At 42.7% G+C, this 18,138-nt stretch overlaps 1 protein-coding gene across 1 annotated transcript; it reads left to right on the plus strand.

Annotated features, from left to right (window-relative positions):
* Positions 1-329: 329 nt before the first annotated feature.
* ACRBP (acrosin binding protein) lies at positions 330-16,556 on the plus strand. Its single transcript, XM_061609929.1, has 9 exons — positions 330-369; positions 1,433-1,645; positions 3,925-4,041; positions 7,876-8,329; positions 11,149-11,281; positions 11,753-11,932; positions 12,041-12,205; positions 12,296-12,382; positions 16,202-16,556. Exons 1-9 carry the CDS (start codon positions 330-332, stop codon positions 16,376-16,378), a joined length of 1,566 nt encoding a protein of 521 aa, XP_061465913.1. The 3' UTR covers positions 16,379-16,556.
* Positions 16,557-18,138: the final 1,582 nt, after the last annotated feature.

Here is an 18,138-nt window from a genome sequence, read left to right on the forward strand (position 1 = left end):
CAATGGGGCCTACATCAGAGATTTTCCCATTGGATTGTGCCCCATTAGTCATATCTGTTTGCCTCCTTCTCGACTGCTTTTAATGACTGCTGAAACTTGGTGTCTCAGGGGTTATCTTGCCTCATAGTACGGCTGCCCCATTTCTCTCTCTCGACAGATAATCTGTGTCCCATAGTCCTTAGTCCACCTAGATTGCTGCTCCTCTTCCTCTCCTGCAATGGCTTCTATTGTGAGGTCATTGAGTTCTCATTCCAACAGCTCCTGGTCTTGTTGGCCTTTGAAATGGGGTGTGTTGGTAAGAAGCAGGGTAAGCCTGATGTAAAACGGCAATGCTGAGGCTCAAGTCCCCGCAATGGGCCTTTCTGGTGGGTGAGTGATGGACCTGTTTATCCCAAGAGGAAACCTGGCCAGACTGCTACTTTCCAATCACATTTGATTTCGCTCTAGAAGACCTATAACTGACATTGCACCTAACTGGCTTGGCTATGTATTCTGGCCATGTGCTGCTCTTTTCAAACTACTCCTGTTCACATAGAGTAGTGAAACAAAGTCTAAGGGGGCCTTATTGAGGCTCTTCTAGGGATCCCCAATGAAGCCCACTGTGCCTTTAACTTGTAGATTTGAAGGAAATTGAGCATTTGAGGTGGATGGGTTAAAAAGCCGCTTATGAAAATATTGCTTCTTTCACAATAAATAGTGAAATTAGGTTAATTCTTTGGTAGAGATGGGTTTGACAAGTCAGTCAGTATATCATATATTTAAGAAATGTTTGAAGTTTTTTCAGTGCCTTCTGAATATTCCAACAGTTTAGATCTCCGTTTTGGATGATAGGTGGCCCTCTTCTACTTCCAGGTTGCTCAGCAGTGAAACTACTGTGGCCTGTGTTACTATTGCAAGGGAATATAGAGGTGTTAGTGTCCCATGTAGATGAAGGAATACCAGCTTTGATAAAAAATAGACTGACAGCGTAATCGTATACATGTTTACTCAGACATATGTTCCACTATGTTCAGTGGGATGTACTCCTAGGAAAATGTGCATACGATTTAGCCTGAAAGTTAGAAAAATGACTTCTCGCGTGGTAGCATGCTTCACTGTTGGCCTTCCCGACTGCAGAAGGCTTGTGGAAGGGAGGAGGGGAAAGATATTTTAGAGGCTGCCATTTTTGCTGTGGTATTAGCAGTTAACGCCAATCCTTTACAAAGGATCCATTGCTCTCGGTGCAGTTAAAGGACCAGGAGCTGCTGTTACAGAATAGCCTGCTCACATGTCGTCGTTGCTTAATATTTTTGTCACCTTGCACTACTTTTCCTTCAGGTAACTTAATTTCCTCTTGGATTTTTAAAAACGTATATTTTGCTTTGTGATATATATTGTAATGGCCACTGACTATAAGCAAGAAAATCTGATTGACTGATAACTTTTCCTTCAGGGTTCCCGATCTTTCTGGCGGAGTTGATCCCAAGTACTTTGTCCTCTAACGCAGGCAGCCCGCTCGCAGACAATGAGTACAGAGTCTTTTTCTCATCCCTGAGACCCACATGGAAGGCGACCTTGGTGTGTCAGATCCGACGTAGCAAAGGTTGCCAGGATCCTAAAATCCTAGAGCTGGATCGGTATGAGAACCATGGCCAGATCCCAGAGGGTATGTGCAGATCACTGGTATGCTCTTCAGATTCCCTCCAGCACCCTTTTGCGGTGAGAGACTCTGACAGCGCTTTCTTTTATATATGATACACACATACATACCACCAACACCAACTTTTCTTTGGTCGAACTAAGTGTGGTCTGTAAATGTGTGTGTGGATCCTAAGGCAGTATAGCTTTCAACTTTTTCAGACTTTGGACCAACCTTTAACCCCAATTTTTAACATGGGACCCAGTTCTAATTTTTCTAAGTTTCTCTTTCTCAGGGCATATCTACATTCAAGGAATCCAGGGATTAAAGCAGGGGTCACCAACCTTTTTAGACCAGAAGGGACTTCTCAAATTTTGAGAGAGTGCTGAGGGCACCAGTCACAAAATGGCTGTTATGGAGATTAGTCATGGGGATGCTTTTTCCATAAATTTATTTCCATACTATAATAGGTTTGACCTGTTGAATTTCTGCTTGCCATACAGCTGTTAAAGAACCCTGTTTCCCCAATGCTGACCCTAAACCAACGCCTAGGCTGCCATCCTATATCCACTTACGTAGAAGAAGCCCATTAAATATAGAGACGTACTTCTGAGTAGACATTTGTGCCATTTTACTGAAAGTTAACCATACAGCAAATTCTTAATGAGCCCCTGGTCTTCAGCTCCTGCAAAGCATGATACACGCCTAGGTCTCTTTACAAAGTTTTCACATTTGCCTTTTGGGGGGGAGAGGAGATTCTTTAACATTCACCCACATTTATTGTATAGTAGTATTTGCAGAAAATAACCTCTAGGCACTAGCTGATCTCAGGTGGACCCAGCACAGGAAAGATGCATCCTGGTTCCTAGGGGAAAAGGAAGGGTGAGCTATAGAGATTCCAAGGACTAGGAGGGGAGGAGACAGAAGCAGGAAAAATGCAGTAAAAGGGAGGGCAGACCAGCAGCTGTTTAGGGCCTCAAGGATTCCTATTGCCTGGTGTCCAACCAACACACTTATCAATCACAGCCCTGACTTGCTCATTGGCTAATAGCACTGACAGGCAGGAACAACCAGGCTGGCTCATTTCACATAAATTGATTAGAAGGGTACCTGCACATCTTGCTCTATAACTTTCCTTCTAGAAGAGCTAGAGATTTGCTGGGGAGGAAAACCTTAGATTCTGGGCTACCTACCGAGGTGACATTGAAGGCTTTCACAAGTGCCATGGCACACTCAGGCAATGGGTTGGTGACTCCTGGTTTACAGTTTTTCTTTATTTAGGAAACCCTTGGAATTGTAGTGCTGTGGGGATGGGGTAGAGAGCTTGCTAACAAATAATTTTTAGCATCTGCACTGAACTACAGTTTACAGAAGGGTGTGGGGGAGAGCTATACCAATACAGCTAGCATGGAACAAGTAAAAGAAATGTACAAATAGACACGGCTCTTTCTTGCTGTCTCCACACGGCTCTCATTTTTCTGTTTCTAAACAGAATTTTAAAATAAAAAATGTGGTTCTGCCAGATATATCACCCTCCTTAAGACCTACTTGTGGGTCCTATCTCAACCTACTAAATGAAGACCAATGTCCTAAGGTAATGGTTCCCAAACTTTTCTTCCCCCTGGGCCACTTGAAAATTGCTGAGGGTCTTGGCGGACCACTTCATGATTTTTCTGCCTGTTTCATAATTGTCATGTGCTGGGCTAGATACTAAAGCATTTTTTTTGTTAAAACTTTCCACCATGGACCACCTAAACAAAGGCCACGGACCACTGGTCAATGGACTACTCTTTGGGAATCCATGCCCTAAGGGAAGACGTGAGAGTTGCTGGAGATGTCTCCATTAGCTTGCCAGATGCCTCCATTAGTTGCCCTCACTGTCTTTCCTGATTCTGTTCAAGGACACAACTCATCAGGAGATTGAACTGTGCAAGGCTTGCATAGGAGAACTTTGCAGTGGATTGTGCCTTGTTTTCCTTGTAACTATTTTCTGAATTTACATAGGAATGGGATCAGGCGTTTGTTAGTCTGCAATGATAACATTTTGAAATACTGAATATATTATGTTTTGCAAGTGAAACAATGTGGAAATCTTCCGTCTGGGGAATTTTTTTGAAATATTAATTTCTGGAAGTTCTTTATCTGATAATGTACAGCCACAGGCCCCCACCTTCTCTAGAGAACATCAGTGGTTAGCTGTGTTCAAAAACTGATGTATTTATTTACCTCTGTGCAATGCTGAAGGATATGTACTTTTTGTTCATTCTTCCCATGGTGAGACTTTTTTCCCCATCTTCTGCTTCCAGGTCCCATCTGCACAGATGAGCCTCATATGGTACATTTTGAGACCTTTTGTCTATTTGCACAGTTTCGGTGTTTAAATCGGAAGTTCTACATCAAGGTGAGGGGGAGAGAATTACTATGTCTGCCTCCCCACCCCACTCCCCCATAGCTACTGTTTTTAGAAGTCTGAGTGGATGGGTGATTTGGCTAAAATTAGGAGGAGTTGAGGGCTGAGGCATGTGGGTTTCATTAAGGGGCCCTCAAAGTTTACCTCCACACACACACCATATGTAATCTGAGCCCTGCAGGAGGGCATTGCAAAGTTATAGATAGATAACAAGACATGGGCCAAATTGAGAAGACATCCAGAGAGGAGGCAGAACAAAAATGAACACAGGGAATGGGGCACATGGACAGGCAAACAGAGATGTCCAGAGCAAGCTAGGGTGCGACACAAACCAGGTCACAGTCTCACTGATACCTAGGTAAGGGCCCAGTGGGTGTCTGAGGGATGGAGTTACACGGAGACCTGAGAGCACAATGCTCTATTATTCTTAACTCCATTTTGGAGCCTTGAGGGGCACTAGTACACAGACTGGGAAGCTCATGCCTTATATGTTCAGAAATCAAGAGAATCAGGAGGGTTACCACAGTTACTGAAGGTATATTTTCTTAAGAGTCCATTGTCTTTGCTCACATCTTAGGATAAATTCTGGATGGATGATGGGCAGGGATATTTCATTCATGCTCTTATCAGCTGCTGTAATTTTAGTCTAGAGGTAGACCTTTGAGAGTTGAAAGTAGTATAAAAGAAGAACCATTCTTCAGGTTTCTAGACCTCCAGAAGAGCCCAACCTAATTAACAATACAATTGGAGGACCATGCAGTTGGTACGCTTCTTGTCTTTTTCTTTCACAGTCCTTCCACTCATCCATCTGCTGTAGGAAGCAGGACCAGAATATTGCCGCAGAGCCAGAGCAGGCTGGAAGGGGGGGCATGAGGAGAAGGATTTGGGGAATGAATGGGTTGAAGGGGTTGTACTGTTAACGTTAGATACAGTTTGGTTTTCCAGGTTGCAGCAAAAGAACCCTAATTTCATTGCCCATGGTGGATAGATTAATTTCACTTTAATCTCTGACCAAGCAGGTTTTGCAGATTTTTGTGGTGCTTCTAAAACGTGCAAAACCTGTATGCCCAAAGAAACAGTAGGAGAACAGAAGTCAGAGTGTGTACCATGGGGAACAAAGCCTCGAGCATACTCGCTTCTCAACTGATGTCTGTCTCTAGGCTGGAGACCAGAAAAGAAAATATATATTCAACTGTGTTTTTGTATTCTGCAGTTCTGTGATCTTAGCCATGCAGGTTTGGAAATAGGGTTTCTGGTGATAAAAAGGTTGTAATTTGTATGGGGAAAATGGCCATTTCTAATGGGCTACAGTAACAGAATTTTATCTGCATAAAAGCCAGTAGGTCCCCTGCATTATGTCACATTCTATTGTGATTGAGAAACAGAACCGCAATTATGAGCAGGCTGATTTTCATTGATTTCATCTGCAGTCACCAGGAGCAGTTTGGCCCTCATTTCAATTATGAGTATACCGTTTGTCTTTTCTCAGACAAGTGAATGTTGGCCCCTTGTTCCATTGGGAAAGAGCACTTGGGGGCATTGTGCACTGAAGTCAAAATCTACCTTTAGAGGTAGAGGTCCTTATTGATAAAAAGAGCCTGTCTAAAAATACTTTGCTGAAAATAGCTCCATTTTCATCATTAGATTGAGATTAATAAAGCAATCTGCTGTGAGCAGGGGGTTGGACTTGATGGCCTACAAGGCCCCTTCCGATTCTATGATTCTATGATTCTATCCTTTAGAGCATAATGGAGGCTATCACAATGAAAACATTGCAATTTGGCAAACTCAAATGAACATTGATGATGCGGTAAGGGAAAGGCTGGATTGACACATTTTGCTCTGGGGCTACCATGTAAAACAGATTTTTTGAGGAACTACTAAAATATTTCAGTTTCATTTTGGGGTGCATCTGTTCATTTACATGTCCACAAGATATTCTAGGTATTTTTCTTAGAACATAGGGTTTGCTGTAGGAGAGTACTGTGACTTCACAAAGGTGGCAAAAAAATAAATATTAAGATTATTGGAAAGCAAGATGCTATCCTGATGCAAGACTGAACCTTTGAAGTCTGCATTTCAGTTACTTGGGAAAATATTTTATTCCACAAGCGGGGAGAGTTAGAATTATTTGAACAAAATATGCTCCGCATTTTTATATGCATTTCTGTTAGAATGGAGGGTTGATCTGATGTCTTTGAATGGTCAACATTTTTAAAAAAATAGAATCCCAGTGGCCCATCAATGTGTTTTAAACTTGTTTATTAAATTTCTGCGTTGCCCTTCCTCCCAAAAGACCCCACAGCAGCAAAAAACAAAGCAAAAAGCAGCACAATGAGATGTACAGAGCAAGACTGCATACTCAGGATCTTGAACAGTTAAAGCACAACTAATATGTGTTAAGTGAACCAGAATATGCCCTCTTGTTTAAGAATGTAAGAAGTGCCTTGCTGGGTTAGAATCCAGCATTCTTTGCAAGAACCCTGCTGTCAGGTCTGGTCAGTGCCTGGATGGGAGACCGCCTGGGAACCACATGTAAGCCGCCTTGGGTTTCTATCATGAAAAGAAAGGCGGGGTATAAATGTTAATAAATAAATAAATAAAAGATGGTCTGTTGAAACGGGACTGGCAGCAGACTATGATTCATCCTGTTGTAATGTAATCCTTGTTAAAATGTATTCGGTCACCATCCATTATCCAGTCTTTTTGCTTGTGAATTATATTGATAGTGTAAATAAAAAACAAGTAGGGAGGCTAGAGTAAGCGTTAAAAGAGTTTGTGGTCGCTAATAAAAATACGCCACAAGGTACATAATATTTAAACGTTTCTTATGTGCACAAATGCAGTGTTTGAATGCCAACACCAGTATTGCCAGCGTCGCGCAGTACTGATAGACACTAAAAGCACTGGGGATTGCACATGTGGTGAAGAGCTTCTGAATGTTTCAGTCCCTATATGTACCAGGATATGTTACTGGACAGCGGAGATGACTGCCTTTCCACATGTATGCTGTGGTTTGTGTAGAGCAACAATTATGAAGTAAATGTAGCTTCCCTGGGCTGATGCTGTTTGATGCTCCAACTTAAAGCGGGAGACAGATGGTAGTTTTTTTCAGAGAATGTATGAACAACTTAAGGTCATTTTGAGAGGGATCATTGCTCTTTGTGTGCAAATTTTTGCTCTCTTTTGCCATTAGTAAACAAACCTGCCCAAATTCTTTGAGAAGAAGCAATGGTGGGGAAAAACAAATGTGTGTGCATGCTGCAGAAAGCAATGCTTCTTTCAAACCTCCCTTGGTATGTTTTGTGTTTCCATTCCAAGCAGGGGAGCTTTAGTTTCCCCACAAACCAGATATCAGGTGGTATGCAGAAGAAGTGAAGTTGAGCTTGACAATACTGGGGAGCCAGGTCTGTGGGGTGTTGCTAGGAACAGCAACAGGGAAAAGGCCTTTGGGATGGTTATGGCTTGTGAAGAGGGGAAACCATCTTTCTTTCTTTCTTTAATGGAAGGCAGGGGAAAACTAGGAAATCCCTACTGGGGTGGATATGAGATGGGATGAGAAATGGAGACAGTCCTGTTTGCGGGAGGGGGTGGGATTCTTCACATAAGAGAGTTTTGTCACATTTTCCCAAATTCTCTCCTCTTTCCCCCGGACAGCGGATTCCGTGCCCTGAGCTTAATGAGGATGAACATGAGCATGAGGATGAAGGTGGGCACAAGCATATACATGAACATGAAGATGAACATGAACATGAAGATGAACATGAAGATGAACATGAACATGAACATGAACATGGACATATAAATGAAGATGAACATGAACATGAACATGAATATGAAGATGAAGATGAAGAGATCGATGTCCCCTCTCCAGCTCCAAGCCTGAGGCTTGGCATGGCCCCCACAGAGGTTTCCACGCCGTCTTCGGATGCCCGCCTCCGCTCCAACATCGATGCCATTTTGAAATACTCCTTTGCAGTCTCAGGCCAGGAACCCGTGCCCAAGGACCAGTTCCCAACTCCACCCAGTAAACCAGACTACTTAAAAGCTGTGCTGGTCACAGCCACTGCTCAAGTCTCAGCCAGTGCTGAAACAGCCCTGGCAGACACCGAACCGGTTAAAGCCACAAAGGAGCTCACAGACCGGCAGCTCCACAAAACCATCCGCCATCTGATTGGCATGGCATTTTCATTGGAGCAGTCCCTGAATGCAGAGAACACACAAGCTGCCAAAGGCAGAAAAAGAAACCTGAAAATCCTGAATATCCAGGAAGCAATCTCAGGGAGCAGTTCCAAGGGGAGGTAAGGGCAAAGCCATGCTTGGAGCCGAGCAAAATGGCTGAGACCACCACCCCTGAGATAGATGCATGCGCACAGCTAGCGAACAATTTCTTGCTCCCAAACCAAGAGTAGTGACAAGCTATTTGCTGGGAAACGAACCCCCATAGCACACATGGGAGGGCCTAGAGGAAGATGCCTATTGATGTGACACCATTGTTGTCAACTCCCATTGGATCCTCCCTGTTGTTTCCCTCATTATATTTGCTAAAAAATATCCAAAATGCTTGTGTGGACTAAAGTTATAAGTAAAAAATAAAAAGTGCATTGTGGACAAATAATGTGGAAAGTCCTAAAGTTTATTTTCAAGACCTGCTGCTTCAGCTAAGCCAGTTTAGCCTCCCCGTCTATTCCTCTGCTGTTGCTTCGCTCTGTGCTGCCTTGTGGTCTGTTTGTTGTTGAATGTAAGGTGCTTTCTGCACAGGACACCACACAGGCTTTATCTTGTACAGGGCCTAGCACACCATGTGTGCTAAATAAATGAGTAGATGGCCAACAGCTGCAGAACTTTGTTTTACAAAGGAAATTATTTGCTTGCCATAATGCTACTCCTTTAAAACATTCTGAACTGTTTCTTCCTGTGTAAGCAGAGGTATCCAAAAGTATTCACCTCTTCAGCTCCTAATTCGTGCAATCCCTCAATTATTTACCCTTTGCCCATTGTGAGGGCAAAGTTACAAGCGACCGTATGTTACAAGTAAAGCCAACTCCACTCACTTTAAAAAAAGAGAGAAAAGCCACTTCAGGAGAGAATGATTTATAGGATGTTTATTCATCACAAACAAACAATTAAACCGAGTGGGGCCCATTTGGTTCCATTTTTAGATGTAAGGAAATGTCATGAGTAATTAATAGGTACGAATGGGTTCGTTTTCATTCCATTTGTAACACATTTGGGGATGGGCAGTTTATCTTTCTCTCGCAGCAGCTGCTTATTTTGGGGGCTTCCACTTTGTTTTTGCAGAATTCTTTGAACATTGTGTCATTGGGGGGGGATGTTGCCAATGGGGATGGCCTTTTCCATCCCCTGAATGTCCCATGATGATGCAATATCCAAGACACTCTGGGAAATTATAATGGCAGGTGCTGAAAATCGGTTCTGTTGCCACAACCCAGGGAGACACAACAAAAAAGTGACATACAGGAAAGTAACATGAATGTGAGCAGTGGAAAGAAACGTGGCTTTAATTAATGAATAATAATAAGTTTTAAATAATGAAACAAAAATAACATTCTTGCACATCCCTAGCTGATGTAGAACAGCAAAAGGGAGGGGAGAGAGAAATCAGTACTTTTGTCAGGGGTAGGCATTGTCGGGCACTAGTTGATGTTCACAGCCCTGCAGGGGGCTCATATAACCCACATGTTCCTTCTGCTGTTCCTGTTCACCACCACCACCCATTACCTACCCTCTCCAAGAGTACAAGCAATAACAAGAGCAAAAGCGAGAAGCAGCACTCTTCACTTCCCTTGGTGTGGATTGGGTCCAGAGGAGGAGGGAAAAGGAGCAGGCAGTAATATCCTGGAAAGGAAGAAAAGTAAGGCCCACAAACTGAGGCACTTTCTCCAAGCCCCCCCAAAAAACCTGGATCCGGCACCAAGACAGGAGTCTAATGTTTTCCTTGCCTGCATCTTTTTTACTCCAAAACCCCTCCTCCTGTTGTCCCCAGTCATTCATTAGGAACCTCACTGAGGGAAAAGCAACAGGGTGGGACTGGAATAAAGAAGCCGAAGAAAGGGTTAAGCACACACCCTTTGCTGCTTTTTCATTCTAAATCTTCACCTCCCAAAGAGCCTGTTTTTAAAAAAACAACAAACTAGGTTGTCAAGGTTTCATACACACATTTGTGTGGGATATACAGTTAGGCCCCAAGGGTTTGCTGGTGTACTCTGCTGACGTGTTACCCTGAGGCTTGGCAGCTCACACTTTTAGCCAATGCATTACACAAGCATAGAGCACAAGTATGTTTGGTGAAAGCGGTAGATAGATCTTAAAGGAGTATGGTACTAATTTGTTTAAAATTAGAAAGTTGATGTGTCAAAGTTCACATCAGTTATTAACCTAAAAATGTATATGTTAAATCACATACAATATCTATAAAACATCTTTTGCATTTATCTCCTTTTGTCAGTCACAGTTTTGCTCTGTCATGGCCCATTCACACATTCAAATCATCACTTGGTTACTTGTCAATAATGGAAGAATATGCACATATTTTGCTGGCCTTTGAATGTGGTGGTATTGTAATATAGGCTTCAGGGCAAACATAGACTCTTTGTGGGTAACAGTTTACAGGTTTCTTTGAAGCACAATCTTTCTTCTTGAGTCTTTATGTGACTGAGGGAAACTATTTTGTGAAGTTCTGCGTATCCGTAAGGGGCACTTATCCTGTGGATTTTAAATAAGAACCATTCCAAGGGTCAAACAAGACATTAGAGTAAATACATGTTTGCTACTGAAAATGGCAATTGTATACTGTATTGACTTCCCCTTCCTCTTGCTATTAACATCCAGTTAAATAAATTGTGTGATGTGCATTTTCCCAAGCCCAGTCCCCGTAGTCACTTTTCCTTAATTAGAGGGAGAAGATGGAGAATTCAATGCAAGGTTGCCATTTTCAGTAGCAAATGTATATTTCCCCTAAGGTCTAGTTTCAGCTTGGGTTGATGAGGACCAGGTATCAGAGATCAAAGGGATATTGTGAGTGGGTGGGGAGATCAAAATGGCCCTCCTCATCACCCCTCACAGTTTGCTTCTCTCCGTTTCTCCCTTGTTGCATTAGCCTCTTAGCTCTTGACAAGGATGAAGCTCTGGTGATTCTCTGCTATGCAGTGCTACAAGATATTTGCATATCCTCAGCTGTTAGCAAGGCCTGGAAACAAATGGAGTCAAAAACCTTTGGCTATGGGGATTTGGTAAGCCTTAGTGCTGGATGTCAGTTTCATACTCCCTACAACAGAGTCCAGCAGTTGACAAACTTGGAGATCTCCACCCCCACCCTATGTGTTTGTGCCACTTTCTCATCTAGAATAGCTCCTAATACGCAATAGTGGGGGCAGTTTGGGTGAACCAAACTCTGTTTTTGGATCCAATTCAGCCACAAGGGGCACTAGCCTGAACGTGAAAATTGGCACGTTGGAAAGGACCAATATCTATCCCAGAGCTTGGAAAAGTTACTTTTTTTGAACTACAACTCCCATCAGCCCCAGCTATCATGGCCACTGGATTGGGCTGATGGGAGTTGTAGTTCAAAAAATTAACTTTTCCAAGCTCTAATCTATCCTACCCTCAACAATGGTTTGCCACATGTTTCAAGACAGAGAGGTAGATTGTTCCGGAAACCTGAGCTTTGTTTTGGTCCTTCTCATTGCTCCATCACTCTCTAGGTATGCGATAGCCTTGGTCGACGCCATGCAGATCTGTGCCCTGACTGTGCTTTCTGCTCCCTGAAGACAGAGCAGTGCCAAGGGGCCTCCAATCTGAAACGTATCCACTGTGATGGCGGCACGTTTACATCCTACATCAATCCTGGGATCTTGGCTCAGCACCAGGCTGTGGCCCCCATGGTAAGGTAAAGGTTAGGTTGCCAAGATCCTGGAGAGAGGTTCATTTGTGAACAGGTTTCCTTAAGTCAGATTCCCCCACCCCACCCCTTTCCTCATTTTTATCATCAGGGCTCTGCAGACATAGAAGAGTATTGTGGGATTGAAACATATGAAGGCTTGCAGGCAGAGTATTGGTGTGGTCGCTTGGCCACTCATGGTTGTGATGATTTTCGTGTATCTCTGTGGTTAAAGAAGGAATATTCCTCCTTCCAAAAAGGAGATTTCCCAGACAAGGTGAGTATTAATAGAATACCTGTCCCTTGCCCCATGCTTGCTTGTTTCTCTCATTTCCCCTTGTCTTCTGTGTCATTTCATTCTTCCCAGATCTGTGACTCAACAAGAGTTCAACATCCAACTTATTGTGCGTTCAAAAGCAACCAGTGTCTGAAATACAACCTCAGTGGAGAGAAGGTGAGGACTAGACCCTTTTCCTCAAGACCCTGCAGCTCTTCAGTAACCCTTTTCTTTCATAGGGACGACTGCCTGACTTAGTAAAAAAGGAATTCACTCACCTCATTTTTTCACTTTTCATGCTCTGCTCCTCTGAGACCTCCTTCCTCTTCAGCAGTCAAACTGAGAAGAGGAAGAAGTGGCATCTTTTCACATCCACAATTAAAAACATAAAGGCATGATACTGCAATCCACTCTATGTGGGGCTGCCTTTGAAGACGGTTCGGAAACGGCAGCTTGTGCAAAATGCAGCGGCCAGATTGGTAACAGGGACCAGATGGTCCGAACATATAAAACCGATTCTGGCCCGCTTGTACTGGCTGCCTTTATGTTTCCGAGCTCGATTCAAGGTGCTGATTTTGACCTATAAAGCCTTACATGGCTTGGGACCACAATACCTGATGGAATGCCTCTCCCGATACAAACCCACCTGTACACTACGTTCAAGATCAAAGGCCCTCCTCCAGGTGCCTACTCCAAGGGAAGCTCGGAGGGTGGCAACAAGGGAGAGGGCCTTCTCAGTGGTGGCCCCCAAATTATGGAATGATGTTCCTGATGAGGTGCGCCTGGCACCAACACTGTTATCTTTTTGGCGCCAGGTCAAGACTTTCCTCTTCTCCCAGGCATTTTAGCATGTGTTTTATATTGTTTTAAATTTTTTAATTGTGTTTTAAATTGTTTTTTAAAAGATGTATCTTAAATTGTATTTGTTTTTAGTTACTGTAAACTGCCCAGAGAGCTTTGGCTATGGGGCGGTATACAAGTATAATAAATAAATAAATAATAAATAAATGATAACTGCCTTGCTCTACCAGGCCAAATAGTTATTTAAACCTGTTTTTTTGTATTCAGTGGCAGTCAACCAGATGCTTCTGGGCAACTCACAAACAGGGTGAGATGGAGATAGCCACTCACTATTGTTTATCTGCATCAGCTATAATTCAGGGATAGACTGTTTGAAAATCGGGAGGCTCCTCTTTTAGCTCGGTGGTGGCTTGTGCCCATTGAGACTGGTGGAGTCAATGATCCAGAGCCAAGAGCCAATGACAAGTGGAGCCAACTCATTCCAGTTTTGCCCTCATCTGCCTCCTTGCTGAGTTCTACAAGGGCAAAACTGAGACTAAGGAGGAGGAAGTTCATGGTCAGTTGCTCCATGCTGTGGCAATCCTATAATACAAGTATGCCTTGTTTGAGGAAATGCCTCCTTTTGTTCGTCCTGAACCACTTTTATTGAATGGCCTTGACAATCTATTGTGAGAGAGAGAAAATTATTTGCCTGTCATTTTTTTTTACAAAACTTTATCATGCTGCCACCCCATCTTTTTTCCTAATGTGCAAAAAAACAAGGCACACATGTGGTACAAGGATTTTCTCTTATGTGGGTAGTACCACCCCTATATAGTCAATGGTGCTTCATTTTCTGTGTGGATAGGAAAACAAGGGGCACAGGCTGTGACAGACAGTGTGTGGTTTGCAGGGCTCAGATGTACTTAATTGAATGAGCTTATCTTCTGCCATATGTACATTAAAAGGTAGGCATCACAGTAGGAATGAGGGTGAAAACCACAGTACCTTCCTCTGTGATGCAAAAGAAGATGCTGTGTTGCTCAGCTCAGGAATGAGGATGACCTTGGTGGCATCTAGAAAACATCAAGGCTTTCTGCACAGCTAGTTGTTTTTATGCAACAGATGTTCATTTGTTACTCCTTTATTACACAGAGTGCATTCACTGTCTCTCGAGCTTATACTTCTATAGTGGGGATATATTGCATCCAGTTTGCAATACCATGAATCTGGGTGTGACCTAGATAAAAATTATGCATTATATTTTTTAAAAAAACTTGCTGTATTTCCTTGCCATATCTTTCCTCTGTAGGGAGAAAAGCAGCCAAGGGAGGGAATTTTGAGATGACAAACGGTTGGTATGGAAAAGGTTAAGCAGCCCCTCCACAGTCCACCTCCGTTTGTCTGGACCTCTGCTGAAAATTCTAGCCTCATGGCTGCTTTTCCTTGAATGGGGTGGAAAGAAACCATCTGGAAAAAGAATCATGGAACGTGATTCTTAGCATACAGCTTGACTGTTAGATGGGCTCCTTTTCAATCGCATGGGGGTATACCGGCCAGAACCAGGAAATTCTTTCCAGTTCTTTTCTGTCCTGGAGACCCGGTTGGGACTGTGGCATGTCTGAGCTGTAATTTGCTGAGTTGTTTGCTCTCTAAATTTAGGTTTTAATTGAGCACTAGAGCCCTGCTGAGGCATTTTTCTTCTGCAATCAGCTGGAAGTAGGATTTAAACGGTGATTCCACCATGGGGCACATAATGTCAAACTATTTCCCTATAAATATCTAGCAATGTCTATGCTCATGAAAAGATCCTACTACATGTTTACTCACACGCAAATCCCATGCATCAAGGTCCCACTTCTCCACTGCAACTGTCCATCTACGTAGCAGCTTTCCTTTGCCTTTGTTCAGGCTGCAGCACAACTGAACTGCCCCAGATGTTAACCAATTCCTTTCCCCCACTGTGGTGGGGCAGAGGGCTCCAATTATTGGCTTTCTTTTTGCAACTGGCACAACTGCTTGTGTGTATTTATTCATTAAGACATAATTCTCCTGCCTTTTGAAAATATTTTTTTCCAAAGGAGGCTCATAAACAGAGAGCAAACTAAGAATTACACGGTAACTAACAATATGCATACTAGTATCAAAAACACATCAGCAAAAATCTAAACTTAGAGACTAGTAGAATAAAATCAGTCATTAAAAGCGTGCATTTCCCCTCTTTATTTTCTTATTGCTTACATGTTATTGAATTATATGTTTTCGATTAAATAACAAGACATGTTAACAAATAAAATAAACCTGACAAAATAAAAAGGGCACAGTGATGACCACTACTGTGGCTGTGAGTCAGTAGGAAGCAACTAGTTTGCTGGGGGCAAGGAGGATGCTTCTAATCAAAGGCACAGTAGTCCTGAAAGCCTCAATGGTTTGCCCAGGGTGGATTGGAAGGTGCTGCAGCTGTGTTTTTAAACAAAATAATATCCAGAAATCAAAACTGAACAAAGATAGGACAACAGAAGAAACAATAGAATCTAATAAGCTGACAATGATACCTGAATTTCCCAGTGAACAAATGATGTCCGTTCCAAGCTAAATAGCTAGTCTGGGGGAGAAACTACTGTAGGTGCCAACATTAAAAACTGGACAGCTGGTTCCTGTTCCATTATCTTAAAAAAAATCACACCAGGATTGTCTAAGATATGTGACTGTTGCCCAAGAAAGCCAATCTGTTATGATTTTTATTCCTATGTGGAATATTCAAGAGTCAAAGCATCTGTTGGTTATCGTCAGAGAACACACTGTAAAGTTCCTGTTTTTAAACTTCATTTGTTTTATACTTATTTGTTAGCTGAGTACTGCTTCACTATGTAAAGGCAAAGCTTATCCCTCCCAGTTCTGTTTCTTTCAATTAAAAAGAAAAAGAGATAAAAAGCAACAGGCCAGACTACCTTTCTTTCATTGGGTCATGCTCTTAGCAAGCTACTGGGCAGCTCTGTCCCCATCTGCACTTTCTCCAGTCTTTTCAGAGGATCCAGATTTTGCTGTATGTTCACCACTCCATCCCAGATTTATTCTTTTCCGAAACTTCTGAAGGATGCCAAGTGCCACTTCACTTGGCCAGTTTGGGGCAAAGAGGTGACTGATTCTTCGACAGGCACGCAGAACTTAGCTGTAACTTTCTGTTGTTCTCATTCTTCCACCCATCATCCTCAGGTGATGCGGAGCGTCTGCCGAAAACATCAGACTTACCAAGTGCTAAGTAAGGAGGAAGGGGAAAAAGAAGTGCTGCTCTGGAGCCAGAAATTCTTGAGCTTTGCTGGAGAGAGTGTGAGTGAAGGAACACAAAGGACGAAAGGAGCGGCTCTGACAAAGACTCCTGGGAGGCAGTGAGGCACAGAGAGAGCAACACAGATGGAGACACAAACGCACAGTGTGTGGCTCTCATCTTATACAGGACATTCGGTATGGGACAGTCTCTGCCGTTTTAAGTGCCCCAGTCTCTTCTGTACTTCGCTTGGTGCTAGGAGCGATTTTACTGTGGATGCTGTTAAATCTGCCTCACAAGTTCAAATGTGTCTCTTGAGCTACAATTGTTTTTACCAAATACTTTGGGCTCATCTAAGCTGCTGCAACTGGGAACTGAATCCACAAGAGGAAAGCAGGTGGTGAGGAACCCTCTTGTTTTACTTCGGTGATCCTTGTCCCACCTCTCCATCAGGGTATTCAAACATGAACAATTGCTAGGTGACACTCTTTGTAATGTTATATCTAAAGGACCTTTTCAGTGCACAGTCAGCACTTGTTTCTGATCAGCTCTGTAGAGTTCTCACTGTTATGTCTTCATTTCTGGTGTATATTTTGGTGGCATCCTTTGCAGATCACAGCTTGTAGGTGCGAGTGTAGATGTTTCCCCTCAACAACCCCAACACCTGTGACCTGAATGTGGAATTTGTTCTAAATCTAGCATTGGACAGGCTTGAAATGGGTTGCCCAAGTTGTCATCTGCTTCCTTGTTCAGAATTTGGTTTCTTTTTAGAGCCAAACCAGGTTACAGTAACCCATTTCAAGGATGTCCAAATCTCCTTTCATTTTCAACAATTCAGAAAAATCTGCTCTCACTTCCTTAGCATTTTAAGCAAAAGCAAATACTCTTCCATGGGATGTCCCAGGGTCCGTATCTGGTATCATATATTTAATTCACTACATGATTAAAGCTATGCAGATTTCTAAGCAAATAAGTATCCTTTCTTTTTCCACGATTGCAATTAATGGTGTTGCTCCTTTCGGTACAACTACAATGAGTACAGATGTACAATCAAGCTGCTGCGGTAGTCACCTCTCCATGGTGTATATAAATGCAGAATTCCCTTTCCAAGATTAATTTTATTTATTTAGTTGGTTAGTTAGTTATTATTTTATTTATATCCTGCCCTGCCTCCCAGCAGGAGCCCCGGGCAGCAAATTTAAAAGGAAAACACTTCTACAAATTTGCAGAAGAAGCCAGCTAGTGCTTGCAACATTAAAAAAAAGCTCTTTTAAAATTGATAACCCTTTAATAAATAAAGCAATTAACATATCTTTAAATGAATAAATAGTCATGCTGCATTTTAAAAAAAACAGATGGACAATCCACTTGAAGACTGGGAGGAGGAGAAAGGCAGAAAACTGTGTTCAAATCCCTAATATGGCTATTGAGTGTGACGCAAACATGGGGAAACTGGGATTGCTCTGCTGTAGAAAAAAAAGCAATCTTTTAAAAATTACATCTTTACCACTTCTTATAGCACCACAAGCTTAAATCCATTTATACACATGGCACGCACACACAAAACACATACACTTCTTTAGTAAAGTTATTTTATTTTTACTATGCAAAGAAATTAGCTGGCTGGATGCTCTGTGTCCCAAAATACAATGTTCCCCCAAAAACAGAACAAGGTGAACCATTTGGATTGCTGCCACCTCTGCCAGAGAGATGTTGTTGCAGGCATTCTCCTGAGAGACATGCCTCCCAAGTGCTCAGACCCACCTCTTGGCAAAGGAACCTATTGCCCAGCCACCCTATGAATCACTTGGCTTCTGTCCACTTGTTGGCCCACTATCCACAGTCTGTTTTCTTGGCAAGCTGTCCCTTCCACTCACATCCTCTC

Source organism: Rhineura floridana, chromosome 1 (genome assembly GCF_030035675.1).
Source record: "Rhineura floridana isolate rRhiFlo1 chromosome 1, rRhiFlo1.hap2, whole genome shotgun sequence".
In the NCBI taxonomy this organism is placed as follows: Eukaryota; Metazoa; Chordata; class Lepidosauria; order Squamata; family Rhineuridae; genus Rhineura; species Rhineura floridana.

What these genes read in the sequence shown, in the direction of transcription:
- ACRBP (XM_061609929.1), top strand. Translation starts at nt 330, where the DNA reads ATGCTGAGGCTCAAGTCCCCGCAATGGGCCTTTCTGGTGG. An exon ending in CCATGGCCAGATCCCAGAGG is followed by an intron (nt 1,646 to 3,924) that starts GTATGTGCAGAT and finishes TTCTGCTTCCAG; the next exon opens with GTCCCATCTGCACAGATGAG. An exon ending in ACCAGGCTGTGGCCCCCATG is followed by an intron (nt 11,933 to 12,040) that starts GTAAGGTAAAGG and finishes TTTTATCATCAG; the next exon opens with GGCTCTGCAGACATAGAAGA.